Source organism: Eulemur rufifrons, chromosome 7 (genome assembly GCF_041146395.1).
Source record: "Eulemur rufifrons isolate Redbay chromosome 7, OSU_ERuf_1, whole genome shotgun sequence".
NCBI lineage: Eukaryota > Metazoa > Chordata > Mammalia > Primates > Lemuridae > Eulemur > Eulemur rufifrons.
This window is the reverse complement of record NC_090989.1, coordinates 268401922-268427604: the sequence shown is the minus strand read 5'-3', so window position 1 is coordinate 268427604 and position 25683 is coordinate 268401922. Positions and strand designations below refer to the sequence as shown.

The window sequence follows — 25683 nt, the reverse complement described above, 5'->3', positions numbered from 1 at the left end:
CACGAACACATACACACACACACACACACACACACACAGTAGAGGAACCGTCATTTTCCTACGTGCCCTCTGACATCAGCCACCTTCTCTGTAGCGACAGTTTCTCTGCACTCAAATTAATCCCTGGCAATGAAAAATGAACCTCTCCCCCACCCGTGCCGCCGCCTGTTGCCTCACGCCCCCAGAGCAGAGTTTCTCCACGAGGCAGTCGGTGAAGGTTTTTTTCCAAGTCACATGATCCAGGATGCAGGGGGAGAATCCTTCTTGGAACCGAGATGAGCCCAGAACTGAATCAGATGAGGAGAGATAAGGTGTGATGTGGGGAAGACTATATAAAGAATGGACCCCGGGCCGCGGCAAGCACTCAGCCAAGGGGCCCCTCCTCGGGACACAGCCATGCACGTGCCGGCGGGCTCCGTGGCCAGCCACCTGGGGACCACGAACCGCCGCCACTTCTACTTCACCACAGCCATGCTGGCTCTGTGTCTCGTCTTCACTGTGGCAACCATTATGGTGCTGATAGTTCGGAGGACGGTAAGTGGACTCCTCTTCCTCCCTTTTCCTTTCTGATTTACATTCCATTTCCCCCAGACAAGAAGCTCTGGGAACAAACTGATAAGTTAGTTGAGAAGTTAGTCAAGAGCAAAAAATTAAAAGTAAATAAAATTGCGTGTGTGTATATATGTACACACGTGGTGGAGAAAGGAAGAGAAGAAACAGGAATTTAACTCTCTGAAATGATTTGGCTTGTAGAGAGAAACGAAACGTTGTTGGGCCATCATCTCAAAACCTTCCAGATATGCCTGAACCAAAAGCGTGGAGAGGAGCTATTGGTCTTGAGACATTAGATTTAAATCTTGCTGAGCCAGAGACTTCTATCAAGGAAGGAAGCAATGAGAAAGCCTGATAACACGTTTGCACAACTTATCGTGTCTTCAAGGCCTTCAGACTAGACTTTGAGGTCCTATAACCTCAGTCGAAGTGTTCCTGAGGTTTCTGAGATCTCAACCATTGCCAACAGTTCTGTTTTATCTTGTTTCTTTAAAGACAAGGTCTAGAAGGAAAGAAGGCAAGAGAGAAGACCAAGGCTCCTTAAGAGCTTTGGCCATTTCAGAGTTAAAGCCCACAAGGCAAACTGAAAGCTCTGAAGAACTTAGGGTGTCACAAGAAACAGAGCATAGAGGCAGAAAATAGAAATGTTTTTAACACCTGTTCCCTCTGAGACACCTCAGAATACTAAGCAATTGTGGGGTACACACTGTACGGGGTGAAACTCTCTCGGGAGATTTATTTTGTTTGAAGTAAATGGTAACATTTGTTTCTGAAAACAGAAGAAAAGATGAAGGAGGAAGCTTCTTCGTATTTTAGGAAATCGGTGTTTACAGAGAATCCACCAGTATGTATTGTGTAGAAAATACTACAGTAATAGCATATATTGAGCATGAAATTTTTTGATGAAGTGACGTTTTTGATAATTTTGGTAATTTAAGAAATGTACCCCCCTCCCTAACATACCCTGGCAAAGTGAGAACATTTCTACCTTTTACTTCACAGCTCCCACTGTTTTCTCCAGGTATTAGAATCGTGCAGAACTTGTTCTGGTTTGCTTTCAGTTGTCTTAGGCCCAGTACTCCATAGCTTATCAACTGCTAAAAAGAACGAGGCTCTGAAACGCCTATTTCTCAAGCTTTGAAATTTAAATGTAGCATTGAAGCTCACATCTCCATAACAGTGAAAAAAGAGAATTACAGACATTTGATTTAGATAGTGGAATTTGTAAAATTCATAATTTAACAAGCTCATCTACACCTACTAATAATATCACTCTTGAAAAAATTCTAGGGCACCTTTTCTTCTATAGAGGCTCTACAGTTTCTGTAATTCTGATTTGTAGTCAACCAGGGATATGACATTTTATAACAATGGCTAAAGAAAAGAAATTGAAGTAGCCTTTAAGAAAGTTCTTTAGTTAATGGATGTAGCTAGAACTGCTGAGAAAGAGAGAGAAAGATCCAGATGGTGGGAGGAGGGGTGATGATGGTGGCATTCACAGAGAGTTCCAGAATAGTCCTCAACCAAATCCAACTTTTAGTGGAATTGATTTGAAAGAACAGAAGTGGATCTTTCTGCTTCATTTTTGTAAATGTGGAAAACGAGGGAAGAAAGAAAGGGAACAGGGCTTGAACCTAGTCACCCTGAGAAAGTGATAAAGCCAAGACTGCTTGATTATTTAATGAGAACAGCTTTTCCTTTTCCCAACACAGACAGCCACAGAAGTACAAAGAAACTTTGTTTCCGCTCTTCTCTTGGGAGCTTTACCTTCTTACACATCCATTTCCTTGACTTACCCCTCATGCTCAGATATGAAAAGATTCCTTTCACAGTCAGAATGTCTGGTTTGGTGTGCTGTGATTTCTTAGCCTGACAAATATCACTTACTTGCTTAAAACTAAGGCCTGTAATATTAATAACAGTTGTGATATATTAAGTGTCAAATGCTTTGCACATATCATTTCCAATACATTGCTCAGACTTTCGCTGTTGTAAGACCTAAGAAGAAAATGTTACCCCCTTGAACTTGAGTTATCAGGAAAGGCTTCCTAGAGGAAGAGGGAATGTAGACTGACTTTAAAACAGGAGGAACTCAGACAAGTGAAGAGACTCAAAGGGGCTCTGGCAAAGAAACCAATGGGAGAAAACCAAGGAGCTTAGACTCACACCCCCATTATTAAAAGTGGAATGAGTTGGTAGCTACATTGCACTCTCTGCATGTGATGGGAGCAGGAAGGAGAACAATGAGAATAGTTTTACTGGCATAAGCAGTCACACAGTTCTAGATCCAAAGGCACATGTATAGACAAAATTGAAAACAGCGAGGTCATAATATATAAAAAATGATGGAAGGGCTACCATGACATACAGGACTACCATGAGACCTCAAGTTAAGGAGAGAGGGTGTTTCCCCAGCCAGGCTTAAGGAAAACTTCCCTGGAGGTTGGAATTTCAGGTTGGCTTGAAAAACATGAACAATTTCAAACAGGCAGGGAAGGAGGAGCAAGGGAAGGGCACCTCTGGCCAATGGAAGAGCTTGAGCAGAGAGATGGAGAAAAGAAGACATAGGCATGCAGGAAAATCAATGAAGATTGCCTTGAGGTTTGACTTGAAGATCAAATAACTCCAAGGTCAAACTCCTTGGGAGAGACAAAAAAGGAACTTAGGCTTCAATCTCTAATATTTATTGAGTATCTACTGGGTAGGGGACCTTGTTCTAAGCACTGGGTATATAGCCTTGAACAAAACCAGCAAAATCCCTGCCCTTGTGTTGCTTACGGATCTTACCTTGCAGTGACATCTTTAAAGTCTCTGTGGTGGTTGTGTTCAGTTTTGTTTACATTTAAACCAGCATATCTATTATAAAATATTATATTTACATGGTTTAAGAAAAGTAAACTATGTACTTTACTTGGTTTACAAATCAGGGGAAAGAAAAGAAAATAAAATCCTTTGACATCCTCTCCAACCAACCACCGATCCCTCTTTGCTGAGATAACCACCATTAACAGATTCTTATGTGTCCTTCCAAAAATCTGTGCCTCTGCAAATATATAGTATACACATGGCATTATATAAACCCATAAATTTGCATCTTCCTTTATTCACTTGACAGTGCGCTGTGTATCTTAGAGATCCTTCCATCACGATACATAGAATTTCATTTCATTTTTTTGAAGAGTCACATACTTTTCTATTGTAGGAATGCTTCATAATTTAATTTGCCCATGCCCAGTGAGAGATACTAATGTTTTTCTCTGGAATTTTTGTCTTCCGTGCATGTCTGTGAGTGTATCTGCGTGATACGTTTTTAGTGGTGGAAATAGAATGCTCATTTTCACTTCAATAAATGTTGTCAATCAGCCTCCAAAGAGATGGCACCAGTATACCTTTGATGAAGTAAACGTCCTACCAACAAAGAGACACCTCTTTATATCAATGTGGAAAGAAAAAAATGATTTATTTATTTTTGTGTTGAGGAGGCACAAGAGTATATGCATATATGTAGCCTGCAAGAGACTATGAAGTCAGAATGAAATTTCACATAATTTATACAGCAAAGGAAAAGAAAAAAACAATAAACTACTCTTATCTCCTCCAGAGACAAAGGAATACATAATGAGATAAGCTCCTAGGTTAACACCAGAGGCAGGTGTTAACATTTCAGGGGGGCTCTGAGGCCCTCAAACTCAGAGGCATCAGTGTTTTGTAAACTAGGAGACTGGACTTGTCTGGCCCCAGGAGAGAATATAAATAGTTGCATCGCAAAGAGTTAAATCAAGGACTCAGGGTTATTAGTTTTCCAAGTAGACCATTTCTAGAAAGAAAGAGAAAGCAGGTTCCTCTTCTCCCTTTATAAGCAAAGAAAATGCTTTTTTTTAAACAAAATGTATCCTTATACTACCACTCCATACACCAACAGTGGAGCTGAGCACCTGTTTAAGAGTGGTGATTGGTGGTGGTGGTGGAGCTTCTAGGGGGGTTTTTTTAAGCTCAGATTCAATATAAGAGTGGGTTGAAATGCCCTGTGACGCTTCTCTCTATCTGACATTCATTCCATTTATCAATCCAAAAAAATCCACTGAAAGTCTTCCCAGGAGCAAGCCCTGTGCTGGCTGCAAGGGGAAGACCCAAGCAGGCAGGGCAGGACCCTGTCTTCTGGGAACTCTTTGCTAAACAGAGGACATGAAGTCAAGCCCAAACACCAAATGCTTGATTCCCAGGCAGAATGGCCCAAAATGCCACTAACCGAGGAGAGCTAAACTCTGCTTAGGATGAGGAAGGGTTCACAGAAGAGCTAGAACCAAAGCCAGGCCTCCAAGAATTAGAAGAATCGTGTTTTATGCCCAAAGCTTTGTTTGGAATATTTTCAAACCTACAAAATGGCGAACGCCCATATAACCTTTCACCTAGATTGGCATGTCAGCAATTTGCTGTATTTGTGCTCTCTCTCTATGTAAATACGGGAAAGTGAGTTGTAGACAGCGTGACTTCTCACCCACATGTACCCATCTCTTACTATGCCACTATCATGGCCAAGAGAGTTCATGTTAATTCAGTAATATGATCTAATAATAGCATATAGTCCATGTTTTAATTTCTCCACCTGTCCAAAAATGTCTTCTATAGCTGTTGTGTTTTGTTTGGTGTAATCCAATCTAGGGGTACACATGTTATCCTCATGTCTGTTTTAATCTAGAATGTTGCTATTTAAAGGGTGGTCCTGGGCCCTTGTTAGAAATGCAGAATCTTAAGCCTCACTCCAGACCTACTTAATCAAAATCTGCATTTTAACAAGCTCCAACTCCCTCCCAATCCGTATGCACATTAAAGTTTGAGAAGCACTGATCTGACAGTCTCCCTGCCCTCTGTTGTTTGTTTTGCATGACTGACTATTTTGAAGGGTCCAGGCTAATTCTGTTTAGAGTTGTTCATGTTCTGGATTTGTCTTAGCGTTTACTCATGATTACATTCAGAGGAAACATATTTGGTAAGAAGAGTACATAGGTAATGCCATATAGCTCTTATTGTAGCACAGATAGAGGCATATGCCAGGTCGAACCATTTTGGGTAATTACACATCTAGTCACTTGATTAAGGTGGTGACCACTCGCTGTCTCTTTTGTGAAACATTTTTTCTTTCTTATTAATAAGTAATACATGGGGTAATACTTTGAAGACCTAAAAATCCTTCCCTCAGTGGTTTTGGCATTTCTTGGTGACCCTTTGAAGGCAATGAGGCAAGAAGAGTCATTGCCTAATTCTAGCATTCCCTCTTCATTTATTAGCTGGCATCCTTCTGTAGAGAAAAGCTAACCATTGGGAGGATGGTGGCAGGTGGAGGCAGGGCAGGATGCTCCAGGTGAGTAAAGAGTGAGCAGAAGCACAGCTCAGAGGAAGGCAAGCCCAGGTATGAGGAGAGGAGTAATAGGACCAGAATACAAGTCAGTCTGGACTGTACAGAGGGGCAGGAAGTAGGAGTAGGTGGCAAAAGGCATTGACAGAAAAGGCTAAGAGGACAGATACCACCCCTATCTTCAAACCAGGAAGATTTACTAAACCTACATCTGAGCCCAAATCCACACTCCACCTCCTGTAGCCATCTCTCAAGACCTCATGTGTTCTGATTGCCTATTGATTAATGTCTTTAAGCCCTTGCTTCTCAAGGTGTGGTCCATGGCCTAGCAACATTGGCATCACCTGGAAGCTCATTAGAAATGCAAAACTTAAGGACCTATCCCAGACCTACTGAATCAGAATCTGCATTTTAATAAGAACCTCAGGTGATGGTAAATCCTTTCAAGTGGGAGAGGCTCTGCTTTAAGCCACTCTCATCCAATTCCCACTTTTGCAGAGCATGCCAAACCAGGTACTCCCAGTAAAAGTAGTCTTTCCCCTGGGGATTTTCCATGACCTTTATTCACTTTTCCATTGAGTTTCAGGAGAATTTGCTGCTCAGCTTCATCCTGCCCTGATCTAGACAAGCAATGTAGCAGGGCATTGAAGACATTGCCTTCAAAGTCAACTCACTGGAGTTCGAATCCATTTTATGCTATTCACTGCCTATGGGACTTTCTATAATCATTAACACATTATGTAGTCACTTCTCTAAGTCTTAGTCAAACCCTAACTCTTGGGGTCAAGGTAAAGGCCAAATAAAATCAAACATGTAAAGCATTTAGCCTCAGGAGTAACTCTCATTAAGTGTTTGACCATATTAGCTTTGAAATAAGAGGCATACCTAGCAAAGGTCTCCATGGAATGTGAGCCACAGCCCACCTTGCAGGACCATGTGAGGCCAGCAAGGAAAGAAACATGAAATCCCCCCTGGCATATTCTAAACATTAGTTACTCTTGATCACTGCCAGCCAGAGAGGGCATTTTGTGTCGATAGCAAATTTGGGAGCTGATTGCACCTACACAATATTGTTCTGTGAAAAGAAATTGGCCCTCAAGGTACTGGGGCAAATTAAGCACATCATTAAGAGCAAGGCAGTGCCCCAAATAGCGACCATGTTCAAGTACTTGTGAACACTTTATATACAATATCGTATTACGTCTGCAACAACTCAGTGGAAAGTTGGATTACTAGCCCTCTAATCACAGTCATTAAAGGAGGGGAGAAAACAGTCCTAGGCAGGGAGGATGATTGGGATGGGAGCCATTTCACTTGGGGACAAACAGGATAAACATGACAGCTCCTCCCGCCATGCACGGAAATAACTTGTTATTGTTTGGGATACTGTCAGACATCCACAGAGACTGCAGGCAGTGGCGTGGAAGAGGAAGTATCCTTAAGGAAGTGTAAATGGTTGGTAACTACAGAGAGGAGGTTTCCTGAACTGCTCAATGGAGCTGAGAATGACAACCTAGAAGGGTCCATTTGTTTATGTCTGTGTCCAGCCTAGGCACTACCTTACCCAAAGCCAAGTCACTGAGCAAGATGGTTCACACTTCCCCAGCCAAGATTTGGGGGAGAATTCTAGGCCCGGGGGGACACCTTGCCACAAAGGAGTTGATGGAAAACACTGAGCATAGGACCTGGGGCATGAACAGTCTTCCGCAAATGTTAACAGTCCTCGTATCTTTAGACCCTGCTTCTCCACTTCCAAATGCAAGGACTGCTGAAGGGCGGAGGGAGGAATGAGCTTTTCTATCCTTGGTTTCTGAAGACAGCATCTCTACTCATGCAGTGAAAAGCACACAGAAGAATTTCAGTCCAGGATCTGCCACTGACTCACAAAGGCCTCGGTTTCCTCCTCTACAAAATGAGCTTGATGGACTGAAAGATGTCTACATTTCCCCTCTAACATTGATCCTCTAATCTTGACTACCATGGGTAGCTAGGGGAAGCTATAGAGACCTGGTCCCAAGAGCCCTTCAAATTGGGAATAGTCACTCTTCTGTTTTGGTTGCCCTGGGCCCTGGGTGAAGCTTTAAGCAACAGGATTCTTTTCTGTACTGAGAGGCTTTCCTTTTCACATGCCCCGTCTGAAGTTAGGAAACGCCAAAAGCACTCAAATGACAGAAGAGAGGCTTCCGGGACCCCCATGTGAACTAAGTCCTCCTACCTGAGATGACCCCTTACAGCCTTGTTACTCAAAGTGTGTTCTGTGGTCCAGGAGATTTGGCATCACCTGGGAGCTTGTCAGAAACACAGAGTGTCAAGCGCTACCCAAACCTGCCGAATCGGCACTGGCATTTTCACAAGCTGCCCAGGTGATTCGTACGCACATGAAAGTTTGAGAAGCACTACCTAAAACACTCCGATTCTTTTCCTTCGTAGCTCTTGCCACAACTGGCAATTTAAGTATATATTTATTTGTATTTTTTTAAATGACTGCCTTAATGACTAAACCATAAAATCCATGGGCTGTCGTCCAATAAGTCACATAGTTTCTACTAGAGACCAGCTGCTCACCAAAGGCGTGCTGAACAAATGATTCTCCGGTGCTTCCCCGCCTGCTCGTGGCCTCTGGGAGGACGGCTCCACCGGTTTCGCTGTTCCAGCATTCTCTCTCTGTCCTTGGATAAGTTCCTGGGCAGCTGATGGATTTGACAATCTTAGTGCCACATTTCAAATGTAGATATTTTTTCTTTGTGCATTTGTACATCACACTATTCGACAGTCATGCCTGGCAGTAAATTAGTTGTTTATTAAATTTCGAAACGCTGTTTGTTGTCCCACAGAGGCAACACAAAGGGGAATTTTGTGATGTCAGATTTTCCTACGAACTGTGTGCGTAACTGAGAGACCGCAAGTGTACAGCATTGTTAACTAGGTTAAAAGCTTTCAGCTAAGGCGATACAATTATAGACTATCACAGCAGAGAGGGAAGGACCTTCCAGGTCAAGTTCGCCTCCCTGTCCCTGAGAAGCTGAGGCCCAAATGTTTAAACTGACTTCCCCCATCTCCAGATCAGTGTGCGGCCCGGGCTTTGCCTTCAGCAGACCTCCTTGACTCAGTGCCACCCGCTGGGGCTAGAGGAGAAGAGATCCTTTTGTCAGGAAACAGGCCGTCAGTGGAAGGCAAAGGACGGAGCTCCTAGGGATATGTTAGAAACAGGGGAACTGCGGATGGTCCTAGGTGTTCGCACAGAACGCTAAGAAAATAAGATGTGAGCAGCTGCTAATTTCTTGCTTTGGCAGAGGTTGGGAAGGTGTTTTTTTCCCATGTAAATGGTCACATCTCTCTAGATCTTTATTAATATTTCAATTCAATGCACCGTAGCAGATTCCAACCTGGGCAGTTCAAAAGATGAATAAGACAGTGCATGCCTTATGGGCAGGACACCTCAGGGGTGTCTCCATGGCTGAGGTGGGAGATAGGGGAGGAGGGATAAGGGTGGGAAAGTTAGTTTCTGAGGAATTTATTAGGGGAGAACTATGCCCTCCACTTTTACTAACTCCTTGCTCAGAGCACCTGAACTAGAACTTCCATTAATCACCTCCAATCTCCAAACCCAGGACTCTCTCTTTCAGAAGACAATCTGTTTCTATCAACCTTTCATTTATTTGTGTAAACAGTGATGTATATATTTATGTTTATTATAGAGTACATAATATTTAATGTAAATGTATGAATATATATATGCATTTTGTATTTGTTACACATTTATACATATTTACATATTATTAATATATCTAAATATTAACTTGTAATAGATCCATGTGGGCAGGGACCCAATTTAATTATCTATGGTATCCTCACGATGCTTGGCGTATAAACAATTCAGAATTTCCGACCGCAGGAGAGATAAAGACATACCTTTCCAGGTATGTTTACAACATACTTTCACAGTTGAATCAAACACGGAAAAAAGAAACCACATGTACTTCTGTACTGTACTTGATTATTCTTACGTTGACCAAAGGAAAAACAGTAGCAGTTATGGAGGGAAAGCACCAGACCAGCCTGGGAGTTGCAAGTCCCAGCTGTGGTCCCTGAGCCGCCGTCAACTCACTGTGCGGCCCCGGGAACCTCCTCTCCTCTCACCCAACCCCAGGTCTCTAGCCTGTGAAATGGGGATGGGTGTCCTCGTCTTCATTTCTGGTAGGTAGGTTGTCAAGCAAATGGAAACCAAGTCAGCGAATTCATTTTTAAAATTTAAGAATCAGGTGGAGGGTGAATTCTAAACCGCACAGTACTTTAAGGACAACCAAAATGGAAAAAGCGAGTTGTTTCAACTGAATGTCACCTCATGATGCTCTTCTCTTTCTTCTCTTCCAGGACGCCATTCCCAACCCACCTGACAACGTCCCCCTTAAAGGAGGTAAGACCTTGGAATTAGGAGTACATGTGTGGTGGATCGTCCAGAGGACACCATGAGGTGTGGTGCCTGACTGTCAACCAGAAATGCTGTTACCCAGCAGTGAAGTGCATAGGGGTGGAGGTGAGGGCCACTCAGGGCTGAGCTGATGCATCTGGAATCATCTCAGCAACCCCTGACAAGTCTCCCGCCAGGCCTGGACACTCCCACCAATGAAAATTCTACCTCTGGAGTAGGGTATCTCACGGCCAGCAACACAAGGGAGCGTTGTGCTAAGAGCTTGAAACCTGAAATCAGGCAAATGGGGGCACGAATCTTGGCTCTACTTCCCTCCTGGGAGCCTCAGCTCCTCATCTATTAATTGGAAATAATAATACCTACCTCATCAAGGTAGTGAAGAAGCCAGTCAGACCTCATCTATAAATTGCTTAACATGGCAACCTGCACATAGCAACTGGCAATCGCTAAATGCATAATGAAGTCGGGGACTGGTGGAAACAGACTCCCTCCTCCCTCCGTGCATTTCTAGTCACTGAAGTCACTAAGACATTGTCTCTACTAGCCCTAGAGGGACGATAGGCAGAGCTCAGTTAACACTGAACATGAGAAACTCTGAGCTCATTTGATTAATGTTTTCCTTGCTCAGAGGAGGAAAAGTAAGACCCAGAGAGGGAAAGTGAGGTGTCTTGTCCACGGTCGTACAGAACCACGCCTAGCACCCGGATGTCCTCATCTCTAGTGCAGTGTCTTTTCCACCCAAGAACATTAACCCTGTGACCTTTAGGACCCATAGAGCAAGCCCAGCTGGCTACGCAGACCGATCAGAGAAAGAAGTAAAGAAGTGGGTCCGCCTAGGCACCAGGGTAGGGACCCCTCGGCCAGGCCTTCCCTGCAGTCTATCACCCAGACACTTAGAAAGGAGGAGCAAAAGACCCCAACAGACAAGATTCTGGATCTTTCAGGGCAGATTCATAATCACAATTTGTCAACCGTATCTCAACCTTGGCTGGAATTACTTAGCATCTGGCCTCAATTCCCATAGTGCCTGTGTAGATAGTCACGTCACTGTCAACAGGAGCATGGTATAATGCGGAGGTAGGCAAACTTTTCCTCTAAAGGGCCAGATAGTAAATATTTTAGGCTTGGTGGGCTGTGAAGCCTCCATTGCAGCTGTCAGTTCTGCTGTTGTGGCGCTGAAGCCACCAGGCAACGTGCAGATGAGTAGACACGACTGTGTTTCCATAAAACTTTGTTTATAGAATGAGCTGGATTGGGCTGCACTGGGCTTACAAATGGGAGTTTGCTGACCTCTGTAGTCACCAGGCTTTGGTGTCAGATGTTTGAGTTAAGCATGTCACACACATTCACCTGTAACACATGTTGCAAAAAACAAAGCACCTGAGTAAATATAATTTTCCCCTCCCCGCTAGCATCATTCCTTCACCGCCTGCACCCAGATTTTCCAAGAAAGACTGGAACTTCTTATTTTTGACAGGGAGAGGCAATCTTTCACATGAACATGATCTCGGTGACAGTGGGACCTCAGGCATCGTGGAGCTCGGTTTCCTTGCCTGTACAGCGCTTCCATCCTAGGTTGCCAAGCACAAGGGTTCTCCCTAGTGGTTCTGGTTCCATAATAAAGTTTTCATCAGTCCAGAGTGGAACAGAAAAAAGGAGAAAGTAGCCCCCTTTTCACTTGGCCAGTTATACTGAATGGAAGAGGCACTCTGCCTCAGAGATGGCTCTTCCCACCTTTGGGGACATTAAAATGTCCTTTCTTTTACAACATGGAGTTGACATAGATGGGAGTTAAGTTGGTTTGCTTTCTGCCAGAGTTATTTTGTTTTACCTTAAGGATCACAACAGGCAAAATAAAAAGCTGTCTGCTCCATGTTGGTCCCTGAATTTTCATTTTGGGGGAAATTTTTTTGGTCCATAAAGTTCCGAAATTTTGGGAACTTATCACTTAGATCACTTATCAGATCCCTTCTTATCTGGGCCATGACTGGGAACATCGGGACACAAACTAATCCAAAACTGACTTCATTTGATAATTCAATGTTTCTGCAGCCAGATTTTTTTTTTTTTTTTTTTTAGATGCCAGTAATAATTCCTACCAGGGCTGTGAACTTTTGTTACAGACCTTCCCACACCTCCTTTGGGTTGATCTTAGCCTCAAGCCTGTGAGCGAGCAACGTCAAGGTGGGGGTTATATTCCCAGCTCACAGATGAGGACCTGGGGCCCAAAGAATCAAGGTGACCTGCCTAAGGTCACACGAGGAGCTTGGAGCCTAGTGAGAGTCCAGGGCTCCTCCCTGTCCCGCTGCATGCCGCACTTTGGCTGTGAGGTGCTAGTGACCAGTTATAGGTGGTCTCTATCTTTCTCCTGCTTTTCATGCAAGTTTGCACTTCTCTTAACTCAGCGAACTATAGACAGTGCAGTAGGTGAGGTGGGAAAATTTTCCCAGACTCCAGACCTGACGTGTACACCAGCAGGCTGTTTCTCCAGGCAAGTCTTTTCTCCTCTCTGGGCCTCCTTTGTAACCTAAGAGCAATGTGCTCAATGAACTGGAAGAGTCCTCCCAGCTTTTACACTTTATGAGACTATAATTCTCTTGTCCAAAGATAGAAGAAAAGAGCCTAATAATAATCTTGAGGAAATCTTAAGCCACAGCCTTGTTCCTCAACAAGCCCATCTTTTTTAAAAATTATTTTTTGTAGAGATGAGGTCTCACTATGTTGCCTAGGCTGGTCTCGAACTCCTGGCCCCAAGTGATCCTCCTGCCTCAACCTCCCAAGTAGCTAGGACTACAGGTGCACATCACCACACCCAGCTATTTTTCCTTATTTTTGCAGAGACAGGTTCTCGCTGTGTTGCCCAGGCTGGTCTTGAACTCCTGGCCTCAAGTGATCCTCCTGCCTCAGCCTCCCAAAGTGCTAGGATTATAGGCATGAGCCACCTTGCCTGGCCAACAAGCCCATCTTAAACAGGCACAGAAGCAGCAAATTGGCCCTTTTGAAAAAAGCCATTGGAAGATACTCCAGGCAGCAGAGAACCATCTTCCAGAAGCTCCGGGGAGGAAGCTCCAAGGGAGGCATGTGGTTTGTCACTAGGGAGGGCATGAGTGGGAGCCAGGCACCTTCCAGGGAGCCCTCTGCTACCTGCTGCTGGGGGTCTTTTACCATCAGCAGGAAACCAGCAAAGGCCTGGCCCAGAGCCTGGGATGTGGGGCCATGTGCACACGCTAAAGCAGCAACACAGGATACACAGGGAAGCCACAGAAAACCAAGCCTTGTACAGCAATGAAAGGATTTCTGAGTCCTGACACAAGCCTCGCATCCCCATCCAGACTGGCGCCAGCCAGCTGGCACCTCCATCCACTCCACTGTGCTCGGGATTCAGTGGGCCATGCCAGGGCTTCAGTCGGGGCCGTGAGCCAGGGTGAGCGCAGGGAGGAGAACCTTTCTTCACACCCTTCTCCTCTCCGAGTCTTAGTTCTCTCATCTAGAAGGTGGCATTAATAATGACTCTGCATGAAGCCACCATGAGGATGAAATGGGACAGCAAATGCGACCCTTATCTGAAGTGTGGCCGAGCCTATAGCCTTTGGGCATAGGGTCCACTGTGTTCTTTCATATCCAAATGCAGTGGTCCCGTCTCGTCCCACACACGGCTTGGAACCAAGGAGGGTGGGGCAGAGAGAGCAGGGCTCCTGCTTCTCCTCCTCACTTCTTGTTACAGTTTTCTGTTTCCACCAAATTTTGAATCACATGTGCTCAGGCCATGTGGCTTACTTGCCCAAAGAGCAGAGTGCAGCCACCTTTGCCTTGATTTCCCTCAAGTTCCAACAGGCAGCCCACATGTGTATACAGCAACATCTATGGAAGAATTTAGGATATGCAGAGAAGCTGGCTGGGATGGTGGTGTGTTACATCATAGAGCAGCCAGCAGATGGTGTAGGACTGGGTATTAGACCCCTCTGTTCCTGTAAGGCTGCGGTCCCCAACCCCTGGGCTACGGACCGGTACAGGAGGTGAGCAGTGAGCAAGCAAGCAAAGCTTCATCCATATTTACAGCCGCTCCCCATCACTCGCATCACTGCCTGAGCTCCACCTCCCCCACCCCCCATACCCCCGCCCACCGCCACCCTCACCCCACATCGTGGAAAATTTGTCTTCCATGAAACCATTCCCTGGTGCCAAAATTTGGGGACCGCTGCTGTAAAGTCTCCACTCTTCCAGCCACTGGGAATTTCTCAAGGGACAATCTTCCTCCCTGGAGTTCAGCCCTCTGCCACCTGCACCAAGCCACTCTCCTTCCTACCTGTTTTTATGTCTTTCTTCTCCCTATTTCCACTCCGCTCCCCACAACCCCTCACAAACTCTGCAGAAATTCGAATTTTACTGACTTCATTCTGTGGAATGATTTTGGTCCTTTGGTCTCACTCCCAGACCTTCCCAATGTGCTCTGGGCCTTTTTATAACAAAACACCCTAGCAAATGACAGCCCTTCCCTGCACTAGAAGAATCCTACAGACCACAGTGAAGATGGCATTCTTGCATTCCCTGGCTACATCTGTAAGAGGCCCTGGCAGAGAGAGAATAAGAAACATTGACGGGCATCCACTGTGTGCCAAGAATTGGCGGCATATGTAGTGATTTGCTTGTGCAGTCCTCACAACGGCCCCCAAGGACCATGGTTAGCCCCATTTTATAAGTAAGGAGACTGGAACACAGACAGGTTTACCGACTTGCCTAAGATTCCTTCCCACTGCCTGCCAGTTAGAACAGATCTGTCTTTCCTGCTAATGTCACATGGCCTGTAGGACCCAGAGGTTCCTGGAAGCCCTAAGGAAGTTGAGACAGTAGACAGATCACATGTAGGTCCTGACAACCCCTTCAGCGCATTCCAGACCTTTGCCTGAATTCATTCTTCTGCTGAAGACTGGCTACCAAAGGGAGAGCAGCAGACTGGGATTTGGAATAGCAACACTCCAGTCCTGGGACTTGAAGCCACTCACCTTCCCTCTCGGGGACTTGGGTTTGCTGTTTCTAAAATGTCAGAAATGAGGGGGACAAGTCAGATGAACTAATCTTGGAATGGATTTTGCTTTTGGTATGAAGTTTCATGAATCAAACAAGTATCTTAGGATTCTTTGACCATTTTTGCTATTCTAACATTTACCATTTTTACAAGGCTTGGCAGGCTACCCTACCCACCCCCCTCCACCCCCCTCCACCCCCCGCTAAACAGAAAATGTGGCATTAAAGAGCAAATGAGGTTAGCTCTCTAATTTTACCTGGTGAACCCATCCCAAAGAAACAATAAGAGCTTCCCACTGAAGGCAATGAAACTAGACCAAAGACACTGGGGTCCTCAGCGATGTCCAGCTGTCCCGCATGTCCTATGGCCGGGGTCCAGGTGGCAGCAGCCCCACCGGGGCACCTTTACCACACTGGAAGCAGAAGAGGCAACAGCCTCCCTCTTCCTGACGGCCCTTCCCCTCCCAGAAAGACTGAAACTAGCAAGCAGAGACATTACCTCTATCAGAGGGATTGATCTGGGTCTAGAATATCCAATTTGCCAATTTTGTTTTGTCCTTTTTTTTTCACAGCAAAGAGGAATGCTCCTACTCAGGGTGAAAATTGCTTTTCAGATAGTCACAGGTCTCCAAGAGCCTACTTGCTTCTCCATTTACTTTAAACACTACTCACTGAAAACACGCTCTTATACTCACTGTCTTTTTCTTAAGGCAGACCTAACAGGAATCAGAAATCTCTCTGCAAGACATAAACTAGAAAATGGGCCAGTTAGAATAGAGTGGAATGGCCTGCTAGGGAGGCCGTCTGAGTTCTAAAGTCATCTACCCCCACTCCTCACACCCCTGCCACCAAGAGGAAAGAGAAGAGGTACAGGGGAGGGGAGGGGAGGGAAAAGGAAAAGGAAAAAAAGAGTCAGATCCCTGAGACACATGTGAAAATTTATACTTGGATTTAGCGCATACAAATCACAAGTCTCTGAATCCCGAGGAAATGTCAGGGTTCCCCACCATTAAAATATTTTGGGAAAGGAAGGAAGGAAAGAGGGAGGAAGGGAGAGAGGGTAGGCCTATTCTTTAAAATAGTTTCATCATATATTTCATTCCAGCTGTCATGGACACAACATGTGTTGACTTAAATTCCTACAATCCAAGCAGCACAAGCCCTGGCCCAGGGTGTGGGCATCAACATTATTTGGTATATTTGGGTGGTAGACACCAGACTCACTGTTATGCATTACCTCACTTGATCTTCCCAGCAACTCCTCAAGGTAGATATATTATTATCTCACTTCTGGTAAGAAGTGACAATTCAAAGAGGCTGAGCGACTTGTGCGAAGCCACACAGCTAGTAAGTAGCAGAAGCAGAGGTTGGACGTGAACCAAGTCTATGGGACCACGAGCCTAACTTTCTAAAATTGCTGCCACACTTTTGCATCTCCAATAGCTAGGGGGTGTTTTTAAAAGTTATTTAAAGTGTCAGCAGATTTTATCATTCGATGCCAGACTCACCTTTCCTTTTAAATTATAGATTTTAAAGGTGCTTCTTACAAACCTCCAATAATGTCAGTTCAACCTGCATTTAGTATAAATGAATTCCAAGGACATACCCATAGAGACAGAGAGGTTGACTGACTGTTGCAGATATATTGCAACAGGTCAGGACTGAAAAGACCCCAAATCCCAAGGAAACTTCATGGGATTTAAATGATTTAAATGAATTCCAACTTGATCTCAATTTGTACTTACTGATCATTTTCTATGTGCTTAACACTAAGCATGCCAGGATAGGCATTCCCCAAATGTAAGTCCAGGGTCACCTTGTTGTCCTTTGTTTAATAAATGATCCATCCTGCAGTTCATTTCTCCATCACCAGTTGGCCTGGTGGCATCAAAGACATGGTCAGGTTGAAGCCAGTTGAAATGGCCCTTACTCAGGTTAAGGATTCAACTTGCTTCCAAGTTCTACTGAGAAGGGAGAGACTCTCCTCTAAATGTCACTGTCAGGAGGCCCCTGGGTATTTTCCCAGGGGCATGAAAGGAAGACGCCAGGACATGGCAGATGCACAGTCATCAGGGTGATCCCTCTCCTTCTTAGAAGGATTAAAATGTTTTCAGCAGATGAAAAGACGATTCTACACACTTTCCTGGAAGCATCAGATGGCCTCAAACACTTAGGTACATAACTGAAATACTCCAATCCATCCGATAATGTCATGAGCTTCATTTTAATGAGCATTTCATCTGCCAATTCACTCTGCTAAGTGGCATTGCTAAACTGTGCCACTATAACAACAAAGAACAAGATTAAGGGAGACAGAAACTACCATTTGCTGAATGTCTCCTCTAGCCATGTGCTGGTCACTGGACATCCACGATCTCATTGCACCTTCACAACATCCGCACCTTTGGGTTGATGGTTACAACTCTCACTGTGCAGATGTAGTAACTGAGGCTTAGTAAGGGGAAGTGACAGGTCCAAAGCTAAAAGCCTTGACCAAACCCAGGTTCTCTTTTTGAGACGCCTCGTGTCTGCCTTGTTCTTATATCAAACGTACTGTAGAACTGGAAGGTTATCTGGCACTCAAACCACATACCATCTGGCAGAAATGATCGGCGTGGTTTGTTTCGCCACGGTGGAGCCGCCTTGAGCATTGTTGCATCTTTATGAAAGCCCATTTGCCCCTGACTTGTGACTTGGCAGAACTCAGCACAAGGGCCTGAAGTCATCTGCTGGCTTCCTCCCACAAGACAGATCCCGGAGGCTCATTAGTGCTTGTTTTCCCAGCACCTCCAGCTGTCTCTGTCTGCGGTGGCTACAAACCCACTTCTTCCTGCATTTAACCCTCCCTGCTCCATGGGAAGACTAAAAGACAGGACAGGACCTTGAATTGGGAGTCAGGAGCCCTGCATTCTGAACCCAGCTCTGCCGCTTATCTCCTGTGGGGTGTGGGACCAGAGTCCCAGTCTCTCTGGGTTCTGTTTTCCCCCTGACAACCAGAATCTCTGTTAACGTGGCATCTAATGCCCCTTTCAGTCCAGCTTTCTGAAATTTCAAGGTGAGGGCTAGTCTTAAGGTTGCTATAATCTTGACCCTGCCGAACGTAGTCCTTTCAACCACCTTGGGCAATCTCCCTTTCTCCCTCTCTCTCTCCTCTGTGCGACTGGCCAGAAGAGCTTCACTGGCACATCTTACTCTTTTCAGCCTTCCAAACAAAGCCAAAGACAGGTCCATGGTCCTTCAAGAAGAGGCTAAAGCTTGGGAAGACAATTTACAAACCTCATGCATATGAAGGCTTCGTTCCTCAGAGGAATTCACGGAGTGCTTGAGGTTGTCTGAAAGATAGAATAACCCACAGAAGCAGTATGGAGCCCTGGGCTCTCTCTGGTCCTGCCTCTGCCACTAACTCAAGGGGTGACCTAGGAGCAGCCTGCCTTAGGGGTAACATTGGGGAGCACATGAGTTATGTGTTTACCAAGCCTGGACCAGGTGATCTCTCAGGGAACTTCCATTGCTAAAAACCTTGCAAATTCTTACAGAACCAGACTATTCATAACTTAGATCGTCCCTGGAGCTAAAATATTCTGCCCTACCACTGCATATGTCTGAAAATCTGAATGTGTAAAGACACAGTCTCCTACCTCAGGTAAAGCAATGTGCCCACAAAGTCAGACAGTTGGAGCTGGCATTTACTCCCCCCGGCTCCCTGAGCAGGTCAGACAGCAAACAGCTGAGTCTGCATGGCCTGCTAGAATAAGCTAGAAGGGCCCTTCTAGATCATGACATCCACACTGCTCTTCATCTAGATAGGGACACTAGAGCCCAGAGAGGGGAAATCCCAGGATTCGAACTCTCAGCTCTCAACTCTTGCCACGACTTGCAGACAGTCTCATTTCCCCCACCCTGGTGTTCTGTTCTTCAAACTAAACCCCTGCAGACATGACATTCAACTGAAAAATGAATGAAATAGCAACGTTATGCTCCCAGCCTTCAAAATTCCAGGGACATTGCAGGATTTCAGCTGCATGTGGCACCATCTATTTATAAGTCACTTTTTTCTGTCTTCACAAGCAAAAATGAAAGTTAGATCATAGACTCACAGGGTGATGGGGAGACCAAAGCCACATGGCTGATGACCCATGAAATGTTCATCTCGCTCTTGACGAGAGCTTCGTGATCTCCAAAGCAGCCTACTCCATGTGTGAGCAGCACAGACTGGCAGATATTTGAGCTGCCAGCTCTGTGACTTACAGTGAGACTTGGGTGTCCTTACTGTAGGTCTTTCTATTGTTGCACCTTGAAAATGGGGATGACAGCAGTGTTAGCTGTTAGCTGAGGGCCTTCATCTCCTTCCACGGCCATGTGGAGCCTTAGTGCCTGGCCCCACAGAGCAGGCTGCGCTGTCTTCCTGCTGACAGCCTTGCCAAAGGTTAAAGGACAGAGATTGTGCCCTCCTCTGGAGTCTTTTCCAAGTTCAACAGCCCATCCCCTCAATAGCTCCTGCAGTGTTCTGCTCCCAGCCCCTCTCCGAACCGGCTTTGGCAACGTCCTTCTTAAAAGGTGCTACTCATGTTTTCTCTTTAGCATGAAACCATCTTAAAGATTATTTAAGAAAAACTAAAATGCCATGCCATTTGACTTCAGGAAATGCAAATGATTCAAAATAAGTTGTGTTTTTTTTTTCCATCCTCGGGTTTCTCAGAATTACAGCTGAGGTCACCCCACTAAACATGTGAAGACCAAAGGGGAAAAACAACAAAAGAACCTGCATGTGTGAGAGGCAAGCCTGGGCTTGCACTTCTACAGCCACCTGTTTACAGAAGCGCACCTTCTGTAGGTGCGGCAGCAAGAGGCATGGTGCGAGGGGCTTCCGGCAGAGCCGGAAGAGAACGGGCAGAGCCTGTTCTCCGAGTGATGCGCTGGACTCAGCCCAGGGCCTAAGTCTTATCTTCCCATCTAATCTAACCTGACCTGCGAGGGGAGAAAGAGCCCTGTGTTATCCCAGCCCCAAGGCAAAAGACAAGCCAGCCATCCTCATTCACCTCACTCATCCCCTAAATATTGCCCTGGGACCCACAGAGGGAAATAGGAGAGATGGACCAGATGATTCAATTCAACAAACTTGTACAGAGCATCTTCTGGGCTGGGCAGTGGGGGTGTATAAACAGTAGTCTCCGCCCTGTGGATTCACAGGCTAATGGAGGAGGCAAATAAACAAAGGGAAGGGTCAAAGGCATCCTGGAGGAGGTGACCACCAGCCTGTGGATCCCAGGTAGAGGGAACAGCAGGTGCTGAGGTGGAATGACAAATCACCGTGGTGTATGGGGGTACCGCAGCCCCAAACTCCAGTAGCGTGATCAACAATCCCCACTGACTGCCTGTGTGAATGCAATCAAGTCACTTCATCTTTTAAAGCTTCAGTTTCCTTAAGTAGAAGACAGAAATAATTATAGTACCTCTCTCAAGGGGTGGTTGTGAGAATTAAGTAAAATAATGCCTGTAACATGCTTAGAGTACCTAGAAAATAGCCATTGCTCGACATATGTTAGTTATTAACATTATTTTCACTGCTACTATTATTATTTACTATTAGGACATAGAGGGAAAGGGTAGGGAGGGAAGGGGAGGGATGAGAGCAGAGAGTTCAGTCGGTGTCAGAACACAGGGGACCATGAATGCCATGCTGAGCAGCTTGGACCTGGTTCTGCAGGCAAAGGAAGTCAGACAGGGCTTCTAAGCAGAGAGAGTCAGCCAGACCTGTCTCCCTGACTTGATGTTCTACAGCCCATAAAAAGAGGGTGGGCCAGGGGGACTCCCTAATAGTAGTCACAGTCCATTAGGGGTATAAGCAGCCCTCAGTGTTGTGGTTCTGACTCTGCACACCCTAAGAGTGTGGGCCATGGGCTGCAGCAGGCAGGACCAGGACGCCGTTTGGAGAGTGAGGATGTGCTCAAGAGAATGGCAGCTGGCCCACCAGCCCTCGCCACCAGGGGGAGCGTTGGACCAGAACCTCTTTGTGGATGAGAGCAGACGAGGATGAAAATTGCCCCCTGCTTCTGCTGGGGGTACCTCTCGCAGTGAGCTTATTCAGACAGCAGAGGGAACTCTTCACTTAACTTTCAACCCCTCCAAGGCTCCCCCACGGAGCTGTGACCATGGCCAGAAGGACTTTGTCAGGCCTGGGCAGAGAGGGCAATGGGGAAGGTTGTGAGTCCAGCAGATCTTACTTGAAGATGCAGGGAGCAAATACGCCAGGGTGTGGGCATTCCACTGAAGGGGCCTATGGCTGCCTGGTCTCTGATGGTGGACTGAATGGTCATCTCTGGTGACATCATTGAAAAAATGTCCATGTCAGGTCAGAGATCTCCCAGTTTATAGATAGGGAAACCAAGGCTCAAAGAAGAGAAGGTATTTGGTCCAAATAAGTTGAATTCATGAGTCATTGCAGGAAATGTATACCTTGGTTCTTTGCATACAGAACAGTTACAATAATAAGAAAAAGCTAAGCCACCATCACTAGTGAACATATGAAAAATACTTTTATTTCTTGGATACCATAATGACATAAATGTTGTGTTTGCTGCTGCCAAGGAAGCTCCAGATAGTAGGCCTCCTGCTAAGATGCCTTTAATCTTATGTCTTCTTAAAACTGAGCACAAAGATGTTTTTATCTTGTTGTCTAGCAAAATGGCCTAGAGGAGCAAAACTGGCCTCTAAAATAAGACAGACAGGCAATCCCAGCATTTTCACTAATGTGCTTGACCTTGAGTGATGGCATTGGCCATCTCTAGGCATCAGAGTTAACCCGACAAGGTTAGTCTGAGAACCAGATTAGCTGATATAGGTAAGAATACGCAGACTAGTATCTGGTGCACAGCAGGTAGGATAGCAATGATTGCTATCAGTATTATCACACTGACTACCATGGCCTGGCTGAGCCACATGGGACAATGTATTTAAGCTGTCTCGTCCCCAGATTCTTTCTCATCTGTAAAAGGGACTTAATAATACCTCTGTCATGGAGTTGCTGCAAAGATTAAGCGAGGTGACAAGAATGGCACCTGGCATATTATGGGAACTCAGGTCATATTTGTTTTCTTCCCTGACTGCCAAAGTCTTCTATAAAAGCCTGAGTGGAAGCAATCAATAAAAAACAAATTATAAAAAATTAAAACCCTAATATACCTGATGGCAAAATGAGAAATAAAGAGGTTTTCCTTTTATTCTCAAAATAGAAGCAGAATGGTAATTGCCTCCATCAAAAGTCATGGAAAAAGATCTGGAGTCTCCAGTTCCCAGAACAGCAGAAGACATTTAACGTGTGATCTCCTTCCATTTAGGAAATTGCTCAGAGGACCTCTTATGTATCCTGAAAAGGGCTCCATTCAAGAAGTCATGGGCCTACCTCCAAGGTCAGTAACTGAATCTGGGAAACCTAAACACATAAGGGCTACTTCCTGTGACATTTCAGCAACTTCTATGCCAGTGGTCACAATTAGAGGCCCATGGCCAAAGGTGACCCACAGATGTATTCTGTTTAGCCTGTAAGGACAACTTTTATATTTTGAATTTGTATGCCTTAGAGGGAAGAGAGGAGACTGTTAATATTCAGAGCCACAAGGCCCCTCTTTCCTCAGCCCCATTCACTCCTTTAGTTGCCTACCTGGCCTTGAGGGCATTTGTGTTCCCACCACCACCACCGCCACCATTACCACCTCTTTCCATTCAGCTATCTGCCAGTTTCAGCCAAGTGCTTAGTCCTTTTCCTAATGCAAGGGAGGCAGGCTCTTGATCTCTGCTTCTATGAAGTTATTCACAAGGGAACCACGAAATTGCCTTGTCCCCAGATTGACAGCTTAATGAACATGTTGGCAGAGGGTCTATTTGCATATTGCAGTATGCTTCAGGTAAGAGGTCCCTTGTAAATGAAACAATAAGAGGCACTTACACTGCAAAAGAATGAGATAGAGATGGCCAGGATTCTCTGAATAGCCATTCTGCTCATTTTAAAAATTCAATTTTGCAGTTAGATTAGTTTTCACTCTTCAATTGAATTGCAACGAGACTTAAAGGGAAAGCATGGAAGCGATTAATACTAGCATGCCAGCTTCCCAGCTCTGGAGGCAGCCTTCCCAGGCAGTGCTGGTCTTCAGTTATGGACCCAGAGACCTGGCTCTGGCACAAACCTATAGGCTTTAGAGGGTCTGCTAATTCTCTGCTTTTCTATAAATCCCAGATCGCAAGAGTTCCTTAATGTGCACGTGAGGATCCTACACAATTATGTTTGGCTGCCCTTTTAAAGAAATAGACATTCAAAAATTCAGAGAATGAACAGAGGTTACATCTTAATGTGAAAGTTAATGAAGATTCTTCTGGATATCTTGATACCTAAATTGGCTATTAATTGAACAATATTACTGAATGTCTTATCTCTGATACATTCTGCAATGTCTACAAAACAGTGGTCCCCACCAAAGGCTCATTCATGATAAATGAAGATGATAATCCAGACCTTTTTGAGAATATAGTTCAGGAGCTTTTATAGTCTAAAAAGGGAAAGATAATTGTAATAATAACATATGAATATAATATGATAATAATTAAGTGGAAAACCATTCTAGAGGAGGTAAAAGTACAGTATCATGTGTGTTCTGACCCTCCAGCCTTGAGCATTAGTGAAAAGGAAGAGGTAGCTTTCTACCTGTGCCTTGAATAATAAGTAGACCCTAGAAGGAGTAACACGGACGATATTCAGATGGTTAGAACAGCAGCCGCCATTATAGAAAACATAAGTCTTGAATAGGGAACTTGGAATAAAGACTTAACATTTTGCAATCTGTACCTTCAATTTGCTCCATAATTCTGTTTGTATACTTCTCTTCCCAGTGTCAAAGCATCTAAACCAAACCAAGTTGTCTTGGAACAAAGATGGCATTATCCACGGAGTCAGCTATCAGGATGGGGATCTGGTGATCCAGGTCCCAGGTTGGTACTTCATCATTTGCCAGCTGCAGTTTCTCGTGCAGTGCCCAAATCATTCTGTCGACCTCAAGTTGGAGCTTCTCATCAACAACGAGGCCAAAAAACAGGCCGTGGTGACAGTGTGCGAGTCTGACATGCAAACCAAAAACATATACCAGAATCTCTCTCAGTTCCTGCTGGATTACCTGCAGGTCAACGCCACCATATCAGTCAAGGTGGATAAATTCCAGTATGTGGACACAGACACCTTTCCCCTGGAGAACGTGTTGTCCATCTTCTTATACAGTAGTTCAGACTGAACAGTTTCTCTTGGGCTTCAGGAAGAAAATAACTCTCTATAATACAGTATTTCATCCATCCGAACACTTGGGCAAAAAGAAAACTTTAGACCAAGACTCAAACCACAAAGGGTATTAAATAGTATACTTCTCCTTCTGTCTCTTGGAAAGATACAACTCCAGGGTTAAAAAGAGAGTTTTGAGGGAAGTTGTCTTTCAGATAGAGGGCAGGGAAGCAATGTAGTGTGGTGACAGAGGCCCCCAGGGGACGTAGAAGTGATGGATGTATGACCCTGCCCAACCACTAATTCACTGTAGGATCTTAATTCATTTCTTCTGTTTTGAGAGCCCCCAGCTAAATTGGGGTTCCAGTCCCAGAGTGGCTAGCAACTCTCCCCTAATGAGAAATTAAGAGGAGCTGGATATGGGTATTCACAGCGTGCCTTTCACAGGGTACTTCTTTTATCTGGTGGGCAGCCTAATTCCTGGCTGTCCAACCCGAGACCAGGGAGTCCCTCACACAGGAAATTTTCCTGTACTTGCAGATGCCCTTGTGGCTCTTGTCTACCCTGTGTCCAGTTCATGCATGCCTGACCATCACTCTGGCACTGGGAGCCTGCCCTTATGTCCCCCACCCCAACCCTCTGTATCCTTGGAGAAAACCCAACATGGGGCAGCCCCTGGTCCTTCAGATGAAAGGCACAAATTCAATACTCCACCACAATGGAAAAAAGTTCAGAGATTTGTTACTTATTGTGACCTCCTTCCCCGGGTCATAAGAGACAGGAATGAAGAGTCAGGCAGAGAAAGAGAGAGAGTGAGACAACTAGCAGCATATTTAAGGATGTAGGATGTGAGTCACTCTACGTTTGCAGGCAAATGCCTGAATGGTCCATTGAAAGGAAGCCACAGGAAATTGGGGAGCCGAGTCTGCTAGGACAGAGAGATGCTTCTAACTTCTTATCTCTGGCCACCAGCTTGAGCCATTGGATGTGGTGTACAACTGGAAACTGTGTCAAGGGTGACTGAGCCCTGCTTCTGGAATAAGAAAGTTAAACTTG

At 45.2% G+C, this 25683-nt stretch overlaps 1 protein-coding gene across 1 annotated transcript; it reads left to right on the top strand.

Moving 5' to 3' along the window:
• The first annotated feature begins 339 nt into the window (after nucleotides 1-339).
• TNFSF8 (TNF superfamily member 8) lies at nucleotides 340-24643 on the top strand. The gene is made up of 4 exons (XM_069474585.1): nucleotides 340-534; nucleotides 10283-10325; nucleotides 22703-22774; nucleotides 24249-24643. Exons 1-4 carry the CDS (start codon nucleotides 340-342, stop codon nucleotides 24641-24643), a joined length of 705 nt encoding a protein of 234 aa, XP_069330686.1.
• Nucleotides 24644-25683: the final 1040 nt, after the last annotated feature.

Bases quoted from the DNA above. Each gene is read 5' to 3' on its own strand.
- TNFSF8 (XM_069474585.1), top strand. From the start codon at position 340: ATGGACCCCGGGCCGCGGCAAGCACTCAGCCAAGGGGCCCCTCCTCGG. The intron at 10,326-22,702 runs GTAAGACCTTGG...CCTTCCATTTAG, and splicing joins CAACGTCCCCCTTAAAGGAG to GAAATTGCTCAGAGGACCTC. The intron at 22,775-24,248 runs GTCAGTAACTGA...TTCTCTTCCCAG, and splicing joins GTCATGGGCCTACCTCCAAG to TGTCAAAGCATCTAAACCAA.